The sequence below is a fragment of the Epinephelus moara genome, chromosome 8, assembly GCF_006386435.1.
Source record: "Epinephelus moara isolate mb chromosome 8, YSFRI_EMoa_1.0, whole genome shotgun sequence".
In the NCBI taxonomy this organism is placed as follows: domain Eukaryota; kingdom Metazoa; phylum Chordata; class Actinopteri; order Perciformes; family Serranidae; genus Epinephelus; species Epinephelus moara.
Window position 1 is genome coordinate 37,114,278 of NC_065513.1, and position 18,566 is coordinate 37,132,843.

The window sequence follows — 18,566 nt, forward strand, 5'->3', positions numbered from 1 at the left end:
CCCCTTTGGCCAATTGATGTAATATTGCTTCATTCGCATCCTCCCATGACCCTCTACCACTGTGCCAAATTTCACATGGATTGACCAAGTCAGTGAGGAGAAAAACGTGGAACAGACACACAGACACACCCACAGACAGAGTTTTCGTCATTATATAGTAAGATATAAAACCTTCATTGGGTAGAAAACCATAATACAAAGAATAATAATTTACTTATTTGCAGCAAGAAATGTCATGTCAAAAATTTCACATAACCCATTTCCACCCAAATTAGTCCATTTATGTGAGTGTTTTCTTTTTGTTTTTTTGTTGTTGTTTTTTTACAGTGTGTGATGTTCAATGTCACGGATGGGCCTGGTTAGTAAACAGTAGAAAGCAGCATGGAGGTCTGTGGAAAACTGACAGTCGTTAGTTCTATTTTTCTTTCTCATTCAGTCTCTCTTTCAGATTCAGTGCAGATAAATTTGGAACGATGTTTGAGTGCTGCTTAGGTGGAGATGGGCAAATTTTGTGGTGGTCATTGTATCTCATTGGTAAAGCGGCAAAACCGATTGTATAGATGAATAGATTTCTGTCAGAAAGAGCACAAGGAAAACTTCTCCCATGTGTGGATCTGACTCAGACTCACAAATTCACGTTAATTATATATAATTACAAGCCTTAATAAAATGTAAATAGGTGAGCTCTATTAAAACTCAGTCCCCGTACAGCTGTCATGAATGTTGAAATTAGCCATAGAGACCCAAATTGACTTTTGTACGACACTGTAAACATGTTTATTTCTGCTATTATTGGGCATTTTACCATGGTGGCCCATGGGGATAGACTTTTGGAGTCAGCCTCAAGTGGCCATTCGAAAGAACTGCAGTTGTTGGCACTTCTGCATTGGCTTCATTGGCTTAATTTTTCAGCCCTTGAGGATGCGGTCTGATTTTTGCTTGCTAGCTTTCTTTTTTTGTCTGGCGTGTGCTAGTCACAACAAAAACTGACTAATTCTGAACAGAAGAAGCTTTTAGACTCTTCAGTGTGCTTTTAAATAACTCATTTTCACAACCGCTTATCCTCTTAGGGTTTGCGGGGGGGCTGGAGCCTGTCCCAGCTGACATTGGACGAGAGGCAGGGTACAGCCTAGTCACTAGACTATCACAGGGCTGACACATAAGCCTTTTTTAGATAGGAATTGTGCAAATTTGCAGGAAAGCCCAATCAGCATTCAGCATTGGCAGTATAAAAACAAAATCAGGGAGGGCGGAAAATTGCCGCCTGCCTACTTTTGTTTATACAGAACGCGCCTTTTTCGGGGCAATGGGGGGCGTGAGCAAGTAACAAAATGTGTAGCTCAGCGTGTGACGTAAACAGTGACGTACTCCAAGGGAAGCCGCAGCTAGTTAGGCGGTGATTCTTTCGTAAATTGGCCCGTTCTTTACCGTCCCCGTCATTTGACGGTTAATGGCCTCTTTGTGTGCGAGGGCAAGGAGGGCGTGCAATTCCTTGTCTCCCCAGTTGCTCATCTTTACAGTGTCTGTCAGGTTTGCGTTTCCCTCTTGCTACTAGCTGCTCGCTAATTCCTGCTATCAGCTGTTTCCTGTTAATCCACTGCCAGTGGGTCGCACGTCATCAACAGCTCCTCCCACAAGTCATCAACAGCCCCTCCCGTTGCGGAAGGCGGCCTCGGTCTTTTTAAACTAAAAGGTTTCCGCCAATATGTCTACCCTACGAGGTGGAAAATTGGGCGCCTCGGATCAACTCGCCTTTCCGCCTCTGTGTGTCTAAATGCTCGCAGCTTGCCGGCAAAACGGCCCAACATTCGTGGAAGATCTGGCAGTGTAAAAGGGGTTATAGAGACAGACAACCATTCACACTCTCATTCACACATACGGACAATTTAGAGTCACCAATTAACCTGCATGTCTTTGGACTGTGGGAGGAAGCCAGAGTACCCACACTGACATGGGGACAACCCTCCACCCCAAGGTCGAATCAGTAACCCTCTTGCTGTGAGGTGATAATGCTAACCACTGTACCACCATGCCGCCCACCTTTAAATAACTGAGTTTTCTAATTACAGCCAGTTTGAAATCTTTTATTTGGACAGCAGAATATTGGAAAAGAAAACACTATGTTCACATCATCTCAATACAATTCCATTGAGAGTATATTATTCTCGATACAGTTCCACTGAGTATATAAACAATAATATTGCATTATTGCATTATTCTCTAGATATTGCCTTTGTGATTTGACATATTTGACTGCTTATCTCAGAGTCACAGTCATATTGGAATTCCGGATGACTGCTGAGCGTCCTCCAACATCAACAGCATCCATCTAAGCTGAACCACGGCCTTTATTTCATTTGAAAGCACGTACAACCCTGTAATATTCCAACAACAAAGGATCACACACCACCTTGACTCTCCATACCAGCTCACAATAAGTGCGTCGTATAGCAGCGTACACCTTGACCTGCTTCTCTCTGCCTCCTTCACTCACAAGAAGGCAAACTGCTCATGTAAAAATGATTAAGAAACATCGAGGTGTGTTACCTCGGCTGGTCTACTGGCAAAGTCACCTCGACAGTTGCTTCTAAGCAGCGTCTTTTAATTTTCCACTGCAGCATTAATGCAAAGGTAATTACGCGTGCAGTATGAGAAAAACAAGCAAACAGTATTTGAGGAAAGGTTATGGTTGGAAGCTAAACCGCCATAATTAAGTCATTAATCTGGCCAGACGTAACACGTTTCTCCCATAATGCTCTAGTTAGGTGTCATTTGTGCTCGCCTGCTGCTTTGCTGTGCTCTGATTTGGATGATTTACAGTGCGCTCGTGTGTGTGTTTGTGTGTATGTGCGCATGCATGGATGTTAGGGATTATTGTGATGACACGCGTGCACTTTTGACCGTAGCTCATCGGCTTTGAGGTTTTTTGTATGTCTGACAAAGACAGGAGATTAATGTGTAGGCTTGGCGTTTGTGGTTTCTGTGCATTTGTTTTAAATTTTTTCCTGTCATTTGGGTTGCTGGAAAGTGAACATATATCATCATTAGAGCTCGCTGGTGACGCTCTGTATTTATGACTCCTGCTTGTGTGTCTCTGCTTTGTAGGCGTTTGGCATCAGCAATTAAGCAGGGCCAGAGCTACTTCCACCTCCTGCAGAAAGAGGAACAGGAGGAGCGGGAGGAGGAGGAGAGGCAGCGGATGAGGAGGGAGGAGCTTCTGAGAACAGAGCCACGACCTCCCAGTTTCTCCTCTGACTCCGACAGCGATTCAGAAGGGTGTGGCAACATCTCACATCAGCTCACTTTCACTTCTTCCTGCAGTGTTTCTCTTTGGCCTAGTTTATTAGTTCATCATCTTTTAGACCACCTGAAGCTGCACTAACCGATAATTTTGTATTCACAATGTATCAAATGACTTAAAAGAATTGCACATAATGACAAACACAGAAGATTATCACCCTACGCTGCTGCTCCCCTCAGCTCTTCAGAGCATTTTGGTTTTACAACCTGAAACTTTACTGTCATGGTTCACCCTCACAGCTCCCATCAGCCCTTTTTCCAGCAGCAGATAGCAGCTGTTTTTTCAGCAAAAAGGCTCTGATCCACACAGTGTACGCTACCTGCTAAGCTCCAAATGGCAGACAGACAAAGTCAGCAACCCACTGGTGAAGATCATAGACTGTATATAAAGATGGACAAAATGACAGTGAAGCCAGAAATGTCAATCACCCCCTGGTGGCTGGCTGCAGTACAGGTCATAAAGCCCGCCCTCTCAATGTTAGCGGATGGGACGTGAGCCAAACCAAAAACTCAAAGTGCACAGAAAATAAAGAGTTTCTGTTATTTTTGGTAGATTTTAAAATGCTGGTGTATGTTCAAGTCTTCATTTCTCTGACACTTTAGTCAAAGAAAACTTTATTTCCATTTGCAATATTATATTTGGTGGTATGGCTCTGTTCTGGGGCCTCTCTGCCTTTCTCAGGCCTACGCAGAAAGCCTCTTCCACGTGCCTACATGGAAAGCCTTAAGGCGGAGAAAGCACAACTTTCTGCCCTTCCACAAGCAAACAAGGAAAGCCTAAGGCAGAGAGTGCAAACCCCCCCCTGCCCTTCCATGCGCCTACATGGAAAGCCTAAGGCAGGGAGAGCAGCAGCAAAGACCCCCGGGAACAGAATGACAGAAATGACATTGATGAGTCAGACACAGCATGAAAAGGAGGAGCTGGGGTGGAGGCAGGTTGCTTGCAAAGTGGCTTGCAGAGGAAGCAGCAACAGTAGGCAGACCAGAGCAGTTTAAATAGGGCGCCCGGAATGAGATTTGCCAATTAGTTGCATAGAAAGGAATCATCTGATCTATCAGCTGACTCCCTTCCATCAATCAGCTGCTCCATCAGTTGATTGGGCTGTTTGAGATCAGCTGATCAATCAATCACTTTATTTATAGAGCACTTTTCATACATAAAATGTATCACAAAGTGCTGTACATTACAGAACACAAGCAGGAAAGGATCAGGGGGTACAAAATAAAATACAAAATGAAATACAATACAACTGTGCCAGTTGGTGTGCTCACGATCAGTATTGCTGCTCAGGATTGGTTTGATGGGTGTATGGGTGGGAAATTGATACCAGGGGAGATCACTTGGAGACCAAAACAAAGCTAAAAGAGGGTGAATCATGTTCATCAGGTAGCCAGAGACACAACTCTAACTCTAACTCTAAATTAATACTAATTAATACTAACTCGCCTCCACCCCAGCTCCTCCTTTTCATGCTGTCTGACTTATCAATGTCATTTCTGTTTGTCATTGATGCTGCTCTGTTCTGTTACCTTACCTTTGCTCCTGCTCTCCCTGCCTTAGGCTTTTCATGAAGGCGCATGGAAGGGCAGAGCAATAATCGCTAATCATATGATTACATCATCCATATGCTCCCATGTTATTTAAAGCTAACACCACTGTATCTCTGCTGAGTTCAGGTGGCGTCTGCCTGCAGGACCCAGCTGGTTAGGTGCGAATGAAGTGTGGCCGCGCAGGAAGAAGAACAAGTCAGCACGACCTTTCACCCCTGTCCATCACTCTCTGACCTCCCCTCTGCTGAGTGAAGCACCAAGGTAAAGATGCCATATACCGTGCAACCTGTTCCCTTCCATAATATTCAAGACGGTGGCCTTTAAATGAGCCGTAAATATGTTCAGGTGTTTTATGGTACTCAAGGTTAGAAGCTGTCTAAGAACTGGGTTCTGTGTTTTGCAAAACCCACTCGGCAGCCTCTACTCGCGCAGCTTGACAGCAGCAGCACATTCTTTACTTCCAGTGGAAAAAACCTGAGAAATGCAGCTTCTTTGCTTTGTCCCTCAGCCTGTCACTTTCAGTAAATAACCTTCAGATATACAGAGCTCATACAATAATATGCTATACTTCACCACATGCAGTTTGTAGGTAGGACTGCTGTAGTGTAGACGTAGCTGGAGATTGCTGTGTTTCCTCCGCAAATAACTTCACGCAGGGAGGTTTTTAAGGTAGCTAGATAAGAAATGTCAAGGCTTTGACCTTCAAAATGAATTGTTTGTGCAATCAGAACATTAAAATAAAGGCAAATGTAAACATTCAAGAAGATCAGTTAGTACCTTTTATTTCAGGCATTTGTAGTCGTTAGGTATAACTTGTGAATATTTGCTCCAGTCATCAAGATCAAAGCAGTCGCTCCTTGTTTTAATAGGGGCATAGGTTTTGATGTATTTTTCAAGAATCACCACACCCTGCACAGAAGTAAAGAAAGAGGGTGAGATGTTTGAAAAAGAATTTGATTATAAGGAATAACTGCGCTTCTTCCACCCTTTTTCGGTCTGTCAGTGTTCATCCGTTTGATTCGTGTCAAGCAGATGTGTTACTAAACCTCAGCAAACATCAAACAAAGAAAAACAAACAGGCAGATTGCTGAATATTTAATGCAAAACATCTGACATTGACAGATATTCGCGATGCTTTCATTTTGTATTTCTTTCATACGGCAGACTCCTTTGATGCCGCGTGAACCAGAGCTAACCTTTTCTGAAAAATGCGTCAGAAAAAAGTTTTCTCTGACAAATCTGCCTTGTTAGAAACTCAGGTGTTGGCTGACAATAAACACATACAGAGCTCTGGTTCACAACAGCAACATTTAGTGGTTTCTGCTCTGAGAGTGTTATGCACGGCTTTGATCTTGTATTGATGGCAATGCTGCCTGCAATCCGCCAGTACTGGCTTTTGAACCAAAGTGAAATACAGAATTTATCACACATTATGTTGTGACAAGTATAATGTGTTTGAAAAGGATTAAATGGCAAAGCAGGAACATTTAAGCTTTAAAACTAGCAGATACTTGTTGTATTAGTAGTTTCTTAAAGGGCCAAGATATGTTTTGCACCTCTGCTACTCAAACACTGACATTACCCATCTTCACGTACACAGGAATCCTCTGTGTTTTACATGTTGCTCCACGGGGACAAATCTACAGCCTGTGTTTATGATACTTCACCTCCAACTCCACATGCATTTCCTCTGACACTGCATTGTTGCCACTGCCAGAATACAGCCTTGTTTTCTGGCGAGACCTCTGGAAAATAACAACCCTGTTCGAAGGCTGTTACCTGACATCTGACAGATCCTAATCTAGCAGACTATCTGCCTGGCAGACGAATGGCCTGGTCGATAATGAAAAGAGCTCGGAGCGACCCGGGACGGCAGCATTTGTGCGCGGGGAAGAGGGAGCGAGGCAGAACAGGAGGCAGAATTCATATTGTGTTTGATGTGTTTGGAGAGATCATGGGAATGGATGTGGTCATAAAGCCTTGAAGCGTGAAAGTGTCGGGGTGACGGACGGCACCGCTTGACTGCAGGTGACACTGTAACCACGCTTTTAGAGGGATGGCATGTTTTGCATTTGTTCCCACTACAGCAGCTCTTGTGTTGAAGAGTTGGGCCTCTTGTGTCAATGTTTTCATCCACTTATTTTACCCACAGTCGGAGACTTGACTGGAAATGAAGGGTGTAGAGTATGATTGGTTTTGTAGTGGCTATTTTTTGCCATTGGAGGGGGCACTACACCATTGCCTAATGTAGTGCCATTTACCTTTTGATGTGGAGAAACTTCACCCGAATCAAAACACATTAACTTTGTCTTGGTGGCATTGATGCAGAGCACTTCAGAAGGCTTCTCATACGATGTAAAAGCTCCGTGTGACTTTATTAAATCAGGTAGTTTTATTCAGTCTGTTTCTCAAGAGCCAAAGAGAAAATAAGAAAAAGGTCTTACAGTCAGACATAACACACATGCAGCACAGTGGTGCAGAGGTTATCATTGACACCTCATAGCAAGAGTTCCTGGTTCAAACACAGTGTGGAGGGTTTGAATCCCAGAGTGGGGGAGCCCCTCTGTGCGGAGTTTGCATGTTCTCCCCGTGTCAGCGTATATTTCCTACCCTGATGAAGATGGAGGGATAGGTATCTTCATCAGTCTATCACAGATAAAAAGAGAAAAAGTAGAGAGAAATACACAGGATTGTATTTGATAAAAAGTCAAAAATACAATCCTGTGTGTTAAGACTTTTTGAGTTGAAGTTAACTACAACTCCTAAGGTGCATTTGAGCAGGAAACATCCAATCACCGAGCTTTGATTCAGATTTTACAATTTGCAAGTTCACTTTTAATTTGCGGGTCACTTTTGGATAAATTGAACAAAGCGCTTTGAATTCACGACCACCATGGTTTGTGCTTCCACCTGGAAAGTGGCCAAGGCTCATGGGTATTGTAGTATTCAGAGCTGTCTGCTATACCTAAAGGATGGACAAAACATGATTTCTTGGGAACGAAGTACACATAATTAAAATTCGTGGTCACCACATAAATTATGACATAGTAGATGATCCAGAACTGAAGAAGCTTCTTGGATGAGAGGCGAAACGTCTTCAAGAAATGCTAGCAAGTCCAGTTGCCTTCGATATAGCACTTAAGATTACCATGACCTGGATGACTGAGAATCTTCAGCGAGATGTGGTGGATGAAAATAACATCCCCACATACTACGTATCCATCTATGTGTTGATCTTTCCATTCATGAAGCATTGGTGGTTAGATGAGGGATGTACAGATGTACGCTCTCCCCTGCGCTGTCTGGCTGGCTATGATGCTTAATAATTTACATTCTGCATGTTGACCTTTGACCCTTTGAAGTCAGACAGTTCAGTGGGTGTTGTTAATGTTTAGTGAAAGTTATTCTGAGGGCGCCCTGTCTATTGGCTGACCCCTGTTGCATATTATATTCCTCTCTCTGCCCATGTTTCCTGTTTCTGTAGACTAACGACTGAATGCCAATAAAATCATTCGAATTCTTTCAGCTGAACCTAAACTCTACATGTTTGTAATCCATTACGAGTTAATCTAAAACGAGTTTAATAGATACATATTTGAAGCCAAGAAATGTTTGTTTCTGAGAGGCAGATAAATGGAAGTAATACAAAAATGCAAAGATTAGCTTGGATATAAATGGGATAATAAAAATGTGTCGTTTTTATCATGGAAATGTGAGTTGGATAATTTCTCATAAGTTTTTTTGTTTGCTGTGTATGGAATTATTCTAATAAAACTCTTCTGGACAAACAAAAACAAGCCTCAGATGCTGAAGTTCATGTCTGTGTGTGCTGTTGCAGGGAGGTCATCTACCGCCAGCTATGCTGTCTGAGTTGGCTGCTGGAGGCCTTGACTCTGGATCGCTCTAGCAGAGTCGGCCCGCTCTCCGCCTGCTGGGACCCCAAGTAAGTTATTCTGGTGTCAAAGGTTTTTCCCACCCACACACAACTTACCAGTGGTCAGTTAAAGCAAGTACATGAATAAGAAGTTGCCTGTTAAAGCTGCCGAGAGCAAGATTGCTATCTAGAAATGCACCCAATCAAGTCAACCTATTTAAAACTCAAGACTAATACGCTCTAAATGCTCTTTTGCATCAGCTTTGGTGGAAACCGTTTTCAATGCATCAGCTGTTAAACAGTTCATAGATGTCATGTTTGATGATTTCTTGGTTCAGAAGCTTAAAGGGATGGTTTGGATTCTTTGCAGTGGGATTTTATGAAGTACTTATCCATAGTCAGTGTGTTACATACAGTGGATGTTGGTTGGCACACTCCCAGTTTGGAGAAGCAGGCAAGAGTATTGCTAAGGAAGCTAAGCATGTACTGTTGTCGACGGGGCAGCAGCAAAATGCATCTTAGCCACCTAAACAAAATCAGTATCAGTTAAGTATACGCTTTATTTAGAATACTTTCCATCACTTTACCTTGCTGTCAGCCATTTCTGACAGGGAACTGAGGCCGTCATCTGTACTCTCTTCAAAGCCAACAGACTCTTTGATAAAAAAAAAACAGTAATTTTACTTCACAAAACACAGAAGTTGCTGGTTTATGCTGCCTCAGTGAGTTGGTTTGTTCGTGTTACTATGCGACTTTGGTGTTTGAAAGGGTTAGTTTGGATTCACTGTGGTGGCTAAAATACGTCTTGGCAGTATTCCTGCCTGCTTCTTCAAACTGGAGGCATCCCAGCTGCCATATGTAATACACTGACTATGGATACGTACTTCATACACCATTTAAAAAATCCAAACTATCCCTTTAACCCTTTGAAACCTGGAGGGACATCCCTTTTCATGTGCTGCTTTCAGACACCTTTCACAAGCATTTGCTTTGGTTGCTTTTTAATGAACTCCGGGTTTTAACAGAGACCTGCATTCTCCTACTGTCCTACTCAAAAGATCTAAAATTAGAAACACTTATATCCATCGATGACTTTAAGGGCATCATAAAGAATGTGGTGACAGAGACATGTGCTTGTTTTTCTTAAGAGGCCACTGTGTTTCAGTAGTTGTTCTTTTATTTTGGATTTTTGTGTTATATGTTGTATTTGTTGCTTTTTAAATGTGTTCTGATTGGCTGCTACCTCGGCCAGGTCTCTCTTTTAAAAGAGATGGTCAGTCTCAATGGGACTTCCTGGTTAAGTAAAGGTTAAAATAAATAATAAATAAATAAAATTAAACCTTTGAACCCTGAGCAAATTGGTGTGATGTCTTTCAAAAAATATGGGATAAAAGGCACTGAGCAATGTGGTAAGAAATGTCCCACAAATTGCAAAAAAAAATAAATTTAGAAAATTATTTAAGATTAAAAAAACCAGGGAAAAAAAGAAAAAATATTGGGAAAACTATATGTAAAATTGTTATTATTGGTAGTGTTATTATTGCNCCCACAAATTGCAAAAAAAAATAAAAAAAATAAATTTAGAAAATTATTTAAGATTAAAAAAACTAGGTAAAAAAAAGAAAAAATATTGGGAAAACTATATGTAAAATTGTTATTATTGGTAGTGTTATTATTGCATTTTAAAAATTATGTTTCAGAATTATAATTTCTAAGCACTCTTTCCAAGTTATTTCTTTGTTTTGTTTGTTTGTTTTTTATTAATTTTCTTTAAAGAAAAAAAATCTCTTTTTACTAATTTCTTGCTAATTTTTTGGGTCATTTCTTCTTTGAAAGCTCATTGCCTTTCCATTTTTTATGAATGGAATCAAGCTGATTTACTCACGTGTCAAAGGGTTAAGGTGCATCTGAAATTTGTTTTCCAGAATATTCTTTTTAATATGCAGTGTGTATTTGTTAAAATCTCACCTGCGCAAGTTATATTCTCATGAACTGATAATCCTTCAGTTATTTTAGAGTGAGTTCACGTCTGACAGGATAATGGTGCGTTTACTGTGAGCAATGTGACACAGACGCACACAGAGCGTTCGGATTATGTCACGGACTGTCTTCATACCATGAAAAAGCTCCATACATAATACATTAACTGTCATTTACTATTAAAGAGTGATTCCACCGCCTGGAGCCGCAGTCAAGAGGCTAAAACACAGCAGCATGAGCAACATATCCATCAATGATCGGCTCATTACAGCACTGACCTCTGCACGCTGACCGATGACTAACTTCTGTCAGATCCGCACTGTTTTTAAGCGAGCCACCTGAAGAGATGTTGCACTGTACTGTAGAGAGCCAGTGATGAAGCGTCGGTGGTGATCAGCAGCTGCAGGCGCGCGCTGACAGTGCTGGATGAAATATAAAGTCCAAAGCTCCGGAGGGGGTCCAGGCTTAGTGAGGAGATTGCATTCTTCCATCTTCGTCCCCCCCCTCCAGGTTTCAGCCTCTGTGATATTGACCCACCACAGGGTGTCCACAGAGAGGAAATGGAGAGAGTGCAGAAGCAGCAGCTGTGGGGTGCTTAAAATCACATGTTTAACCCACAGGATTGCTGTTGCATTGCATCTGTAGTCGGCTTTAATTCTTCAAAGCCACTTCTTTCCAAGGCTCCCTCTCTGTATTTCTTTTTGTTCTTTTTTTTTCTTGTCTTGATATTGATGTATGATGATCTTTATGATCTCTCTCTCCAAGTGTCAGAGGAGACCTGGACTGGGAGAATAGATTAATTCATAAAGTTTAAAGGCGACTGTACCACGCTCAGTTGCAATGGCTCCTTGTAGGATGTAGCACAGGAATATTATTGCACACCACTGTAAGCCTTGAATAATTGATAGAAAAATGAAAAAGAAAAGGAAAGAGCGGAAGGACGGGGAGGAAAAGAGCTACAAAGAGAATTTTTTTGTACCCAAACGTCATCATGTTACAGCCTCCGGGGCCTTCACTCAGCTTCAAATCCAATTTCCCAGAAAGTCTTAAGCTTTATGGGCCAAATGATACAGCTGAGGTATTACTGTACAGGAAGACAAGGAGAGGATGAAATGAAACATTATCACAAGGTTACGACACTGCTGGGCTCTCCACCAGGCGGGCAGCTCTGATGTCGGGCATCAATCTAAAACACTGCACAGTTTTTAGGATAAGATGAATTATGATTTTGATAATGGCCGGAGCGACTCTCTAGCTGTCTCCGCCCTGAAGGCCGGTTTCGACTAGTGGCGAGTCGCAGAAGGTCACCAGAGTGATGAATGTGTCACAACAGCGGCAATTATTTTCCATTTGCAGAGACCCTGGCCGAGGCAGGACCACGATAAAGACGCTGAAGAAAGAGAGAGCCATTGAGAGCAAATGGGAGCAGTTTGTTTCAGCCAAGGTATCCCTCCCTTATTTACTCCTTTAATTTTAAGAATTTTATTTCTTTTTATTATTGTTATGTGAATTATTTATTTTTATTTTTATTTTATTTTATTGTATTTACATTATAAAGCACAAAGTGTGACAATGCCCCTGTTAATTTTGGTATTTATTAAGACAATAAAATAAAATAAGATAAAATAAAATAAAAATAAATGTTTTGGGCAAGCAGCAGCCTCCAGGGCTGAAAAATGAAGCCAACGCACAAGTGCTGTAAACTGCAGTTCCACTAATGGTCACTTGAGGTTGCTCTGAAAGCGAGTCAATCCCCACAGACCTCCATGTTAAGATGCCCAGCCTCACAGCAGAAACAAACATGTTTACAGCCAGGTACAAAAAACAGTTTTGGTTTCTATAGCTAATTTCAGCATTCCTGACAACTGTACAGGGGGTTGGATTTTTGTATAACTCACCCGTTTTAATTCTATTCAGGCTTACAGGTGTACATAATTAAGGGCAGGGCTGCTTTGAGTGACAGGAGTTCTGGACTCTCAGTCAGATCCACCCCTCATTCATCCCACAGCTCCCCTCTCGTCCAAATATGGTTACCGGCTCCGAAAAACAAAATGCCAAATTTGAGGCTTCAGAATGGGTCCACAAATGAATGGTTGATGTCACAGTGGCTGCTTTCATTATTTCATACAGTCTATAACATGAGGCCTCAGACACGGTCAAGAAGTCGGAAAGTATTAAAGCAACTCTTACCTTTCTTGCATTTCACACAGCAGTCCCATCCCCCTCCTCCTGCAACTCCACCTCCCTCCCTCCTCCTCCATTATGTCCTCATTACGTCTATGATAGACGTAGGCATTGGCATGGTAACGTTAGATACACGGAAGAGGAGAACGAGTAACGTTACAACCAAGACAGTCAAACGCAACCCCGGAGTTTTAAAACTCAACCGCAGTCAGTGATGACTGATGAGTTTTAGAATAAGGTTACAGTGCTAACGTTAGATAGTAGCGTTAACGTTGCTAGTAAGTGGAAACGCACAAGGAAGATAACGTTAATGTTTCAGAGGCTACGCTACAGTAGGCTAACGTTAGCCATTGGCAACTGGATGCTGTGTTGTTATACATAACGTTATAGCCTATGTTAGAGGCAAACTAACGTCAGTTACGGTTACGTCAGTCGGAGGCCTCCTTGTGGGGAAGACAGACTGGACGCTTGGCCAATCATTGCATTCAGTCTGAATGCAGTAATTGGTTTGAGTTTTCTTAGAACCATATGAGAATGGTATAATTATGAGTTTTTATCTCTGGTGGAATTCACTTACATTTTAGTGTGCCATCAGCTTATTAACAGCATTTTAACCGAAACAAAGAAAAGTGTAAAATTTCCAGAAAGGTAAGCGTCGCTTTAATAGAGGAAGTAACATGGGTTACAGTCTTTTCATGGGATTTGCTGATAATAACAAAAACAAAAAAGTTTAAGTTCATTTGATCAAGAAAAGATACAGTTAAAATGAAATAGTTGATCAGGACCAGAATATACACTCAAAAAATAACTGACAGAAAAATTAAAAGCATAAAAACACACCACAAATTGATAACATGGAGTATTTCCAGACTTACGCTTTAAGAATTATCTTCATGCTCCAGCATAAAATAATATTTTAAACAAAAATGTGTCTCCAACCTTGTGGCAACAGTTTGGGGAGGACCTTTTCATGTTTCTGTGCAAGTTCATAAAGAAATGATTCCCAGTTTAGGGCACCCATTGGCTCACCTGGTAGAGCAAGCGCCCCATGTACAAAGGCCGCAAGCTTGATTCCAATTTATGGCCCTTTGCTGCATGTCATCCCCCTTTACTCTCCCCCTTCATGCTAAAACAACTGCCTATTAATTTAAGACAAAAAGCCTTCAAAAATATCTTAAAAAAAGAAACGATTCTTAGTTTGGTGCGGAAGAACTTCACCGGCCTGCTCGGAGCCCTGACCTTAACCCCATCCAACGCCTTAAAGATAAAGTGGAACATCGACTGCAAGCCTCATAGCTCAACATCATTGTCGGACTTCACTAGAGCCACTTTCCCACTGCGCAAAGAACCTACTAACACCCGCTAACATCTGGCTTTTCACTGCAATGGGAAACGTTTTAATTGGCATTCACACCTGAGTCAAATGACTCTACAGTAGTCACAGGTATTTATCCCCTCCACCTCCGATCGACACTGATGGGAACACAATACCTGTGTGAACGTGCTAACATCTTTCAGAATAGGTCTGCACCGAGTTTGAAAGAGAAACTGAATAAGTAAGAGATATTTAAAAAGAAGTAACCTCCATAACGTTTTTGCTGACCTGTTTTCCCGCCTGTCCGTGACATCAAACATGGTCTACTGGCAATTGGAAAGAAGTCTATAGACTATTTTTAGTGGGTTTACCTGTGTTTAAAGAACCCGCATACACATGCTAATTTTGGTAGAACATGTTTATAATGCTCTTGTGGCTGAATAGGAGCAAATTCCTGCAGCCAACTTCCAAAATTTGGTCAAACGGCGTGTCATAGCAGCACATTAATACCCACGGTTACGAAATAAGATGTTCAAGAATCACATATGGGTGTAATGTTTGTGTGTCCGAATACTTTTGGCCATGAAGGGTATTCATTTTCTGCGTCTGTCCCCCCGAGTTGTGGACAAACTCTGATCTCAGCAGAGGGTTGGAATTTGCCCAGAACTTATCTTTCAAAGTCCTCTACCTGCCATGGTCTGCAGAAAGACAGGAAATCCTGCACTGTGACACCTACACTCACAGGTGTACACTACACACACACACACACACACACACACATAAAAAAGAGAAAGTCAGATGCATTTACTCGCTCATGCTTGAGCACTACTCTTAATAGACTCTAAACCTTAATCTTGATGCACAGGCACACTTACTTAAACAGTCAAACATGCATGCTTACACTCACTGACTGACTCAATAAGTGAAAACCATCTACACACACACACACGCTTATTCCTCGGGGGATGGCTGTGTGTGGCAGTAGAGGACATTTGGAGAGCTGTTGCTGCTGTTGCTGAAGTGTTGTGCTTCCTTCCACCCTGATAATTAGGCTGATGGGAGCGTCACACACACTTAAGGCCCCGGTCTTCTCTGACAGACAGGCGGGAGAGAGGGAAGGGCATAGGGGAGAGAGAGGGGAAGGAGAGACGTGTCTGGCTCCTTTCTCTTGCTCATATGTCGTCCTCAGTTGAGAGATGGGTCTCTACCTATGGGTGTGCGCCAAGCTGCCGCCTGTCAGCTTGTCTGTGTGTGTGTTTGCATATTTCAGTACTTATGAGGATCAGATGTCTCCACGAGGAGCTGATATAAATTGAAGAATTTGCCTCAGGCTTTAAAGAGAACGGATTTTGTTATTATAGGAGCGTTTCGCCATTTTCTGGGCTTTTTAGTTGTTTGTTGCTCTGCTTTACTTTTTCCTCATGAATAACCGGCCAAACACAGATGGCGAGACATCACACTGAGATATTTCTAGCGTGGCGAAAAATGGAGCTTGATGCAAAAACAAAACATTCAAAGATCTCAACCGTCAGTAGTTAGCGCCAGGTTTTGGTCAGTCCCTCAGAACTAATATCAAGAGCCTCCAGTCTGTGCTGACATTCAACAGTTACACACAGAGAAAAGAGGCAATTATGGATTCTCTGTTGACAGTGACCTCAATAGATGACAATGAAAGACGGCCATTAGAGACAGTAGCCATTAGTGACACGTCTGTGCAGCCAACTATACGGTGTTTTCACCACAGATATCTATCTTCGACTGAAAGCAGCAAGTAATGGCTAGTCTTAAAGTGATTTCGAAAGGCAATCTTGGAGATGAAGCAAACAACTAATAAAAACGATGCAGGTTGAGATACAGTGGGTAAACCAAGAACATACATCACAACATCTAAATGCTACCACTCCAAGAGAACACTGTTCCAAGTTTTGATTACATACAATATGTAATTTCCTGCCGTGAGAATGCCGTCATTGCATAATCACACAGAAAGCGTTTTAGCAGCCACAGGCAGCTTTTTGCAATAGTTTTTGATGAGAATAAGCCTTTTGCTCGCTGTTTTTACATCATGTTTCTGCGCTTTAGGCACCTGGACTTTTTGCAGAAGCACTCTGAACTCCTCAAGTTGAAAAAAGTTCAACTCAAAGCGGAAAAGCGCCTCACAACATCTCTGTTTTCGTCATCTTTTTTCCCATAGTCTGATGGAATGATTTAAGAAGAGACCCTCCTGTGGTGGTCACGACAACAAGTTTACAGTTGGTAAACAATGGAGGAGAAACTGGTGGTATACCCAGAGCTATACGGCCCGGCGATAGACAGCAGGTTGTCAAACCGCCCCTGAGTCATCCTAAAATATGCCTGGAAACGGCCATCATGGAGGAGAAGCTCCTGGACCAACTGGTGGTACTCCCCATGACCCACCCTCTTTTTTAGGGTCTCATGTACCCACACAGATCTCTGTTTATCTGCTGACAGCCTCTCACCCTCAACCAGAGCTACAGCAAGTGCCCTCTGCCTCAACATTTTAGGGGCTAGATACTGATTACTGTCAAATAACCAAAATGAATAAACTGTAGATTGATTACACAGGAAGGTTAGAATAAGGAGGTGAGTCTGTGGTTGCCTGGTCGCTTCGCATTTTGCAACCTGCAAAACGCTTTCTGTGTGATCGGGGCCTAATGATTCCTTCGGTGTTCCAGGAGGTTTTTCCTGGGAGCCGAATTATCTGCAGAGGTCTCCTTTTTTCCAAAACAAACACATCATGGGATTAAAACATGTAAAAACACTGAATAAAGCAGTAACTTGTTTAAATTCAGTGTGTTTCTGATGCTGTTTGGTACGGCAGGGGCTGAAGCCGAGCTGCCGCTAAAGCTTGCTTAACTTGTTACTCTGATTTAAGATCAAGGTGTCCAAATACTAAAATCCTTCATCTGACAAAAACATGCAGTAAAAACAACCAAGCTCTAAAAGTAGTGTTGTAAAATGTGGCTTAAAACTGGATAAAAAGTCAATTTATGACAGCCTCAGACAACACAAAGGGAATTTATGCCACAGCCAAATGACTGTGTCCTTGAATAAAATTACATTTGTGTCTGGGTTTGAACATTGTTGGAAATGTTTGGGATAATAAAGGTACACATTTGACATTTGAACTTTAAAAGATAGTTCAAATAAAACAACCTCTCCTCCAGAAAACTGACATGTTATTTAAAAGCATTAACAAATCAAAAACAGTCCATAAATTATATCTATCATAACATAACATTAACATCATAATATTATCAAACGGTGGATTAGAATTAGATAATTAGGTTAGGATTTAAGAAGTAAGAGCGACTTCACTGTAATCTTGTTTGTCAGAAAAGCTTTGTTGTACTGACCTCTATGGGCTGAAAGTCTGAAGTCAGTTGTGACCAAAACAATTGTTTGTTGTCCCTGCATTCTGTTTTTAGCTGATAAACTAAACACATGCTGTCTTTTTTTATTTTCTAAATGTGCACTACCTTTTATCTCGTCCTCTTTTCCCCTCCCAAAGCCTCAGAGAGCTCATCCAAAGCGCCCTCGCAGCTCCTCTGCGCGCCTCCACACCCACAGGATGTCGTCCTTCATGAGTGTGGGCTCCCTCTCAGCCCTCACCTGCACCACTGTGGGGAGCAGCGTGTCCTCTCTGGTCCCAGCGGCTGAGGAGAACACGGAGTCAGAGTGTCCAGGAGCAGCAGAGGAGACGGACCGACTTCCTTCAGAGTGTGAGTTGTCAAACAGGCATCTTAACAGTAATACAGTTGTCAAAATGAGCACATGTAAGACAAGGGCATGTTTGCATGCTGGCAGGAGATGTAAATGTCTACAGTCTAAATATATAAGAAACATTTCAATGTCAAACATTAATCAAGGTCTTTGAGTAACGTATGCAAGGGTGGAGTCTGCATGCAGTCTCTCTCACCCACCCATCTCCTTTTTGTTGAAGGAAAGCGCAGCACAGAACACACCCAGTCCATTTCTGAGACACACAAAAGCACAATCACACCAACGTTTGTCTGTCTATGCTCATAAGGATTATATTCATTCACCAAATCCTAAGAGATACCATGGGGTATAGGTTGCTCTGAAAGTGTCTGACACACACGTCTTAAGGTACACCTCTTCTTCTAAAGATCTGAAAACACACCAGAAGCATTATAAGGTACATCAAACCCATTTGGGCAGCTGTGGCTCAGGAGGTAGATCAGGCCATCCACTGATCGAAAGATTGGCGGTTCAATACCCGGCTCCTCCAGCCCACCTTTGAAATATCATTGGGCAAGATGCTGAACCCCAAGTTGCTCCCAACGGCTGTGCCATCAGTGCGTGAGTGCATGTGAATGT

At 42.1% G+C, this 18,566-nt stretch overlaps 1 protein-coding gene across 5 annotated transcripts in view; it reads left to right on the forward strand.

Moving 5' to 3' along the window:
• Window positions 1-18,566, forward strand: part of LOC126394781 (coiled-coil domain-containing protein 60-like) — a 68,394-nt gene that overhangs the window by 12,504 nt on the left and 37,324 nt on the right. For all 5 annotated transcript variants that reach the window (XM_050051856.1, XM_050051857.1, XM_050051855.1 and 2 more), the window contains exons 3-7: window positions 3,106-3,276; window positions 4,978-5,112; window positions 8,690-8,794; window positions 12,062-12,149; window positions 17,737-17,947. In XM_050051856.1, the coding sequence (XP_049907813.1) occupies window positions 3,106-3,276; window positions 4,978-5,112; window positions 8,690-8,794; window positions 12,062-12,149; window positions 17,737-17,947 (710 nt within the window). The remainder of the gene's footprint in view (window positions 1-3,105; window positions 3,277-4,977; window positions 5,113-8,689; window positions 8,795-12,061; window positions 12,150-17,736; window positions 17,948-18,566) is intronic.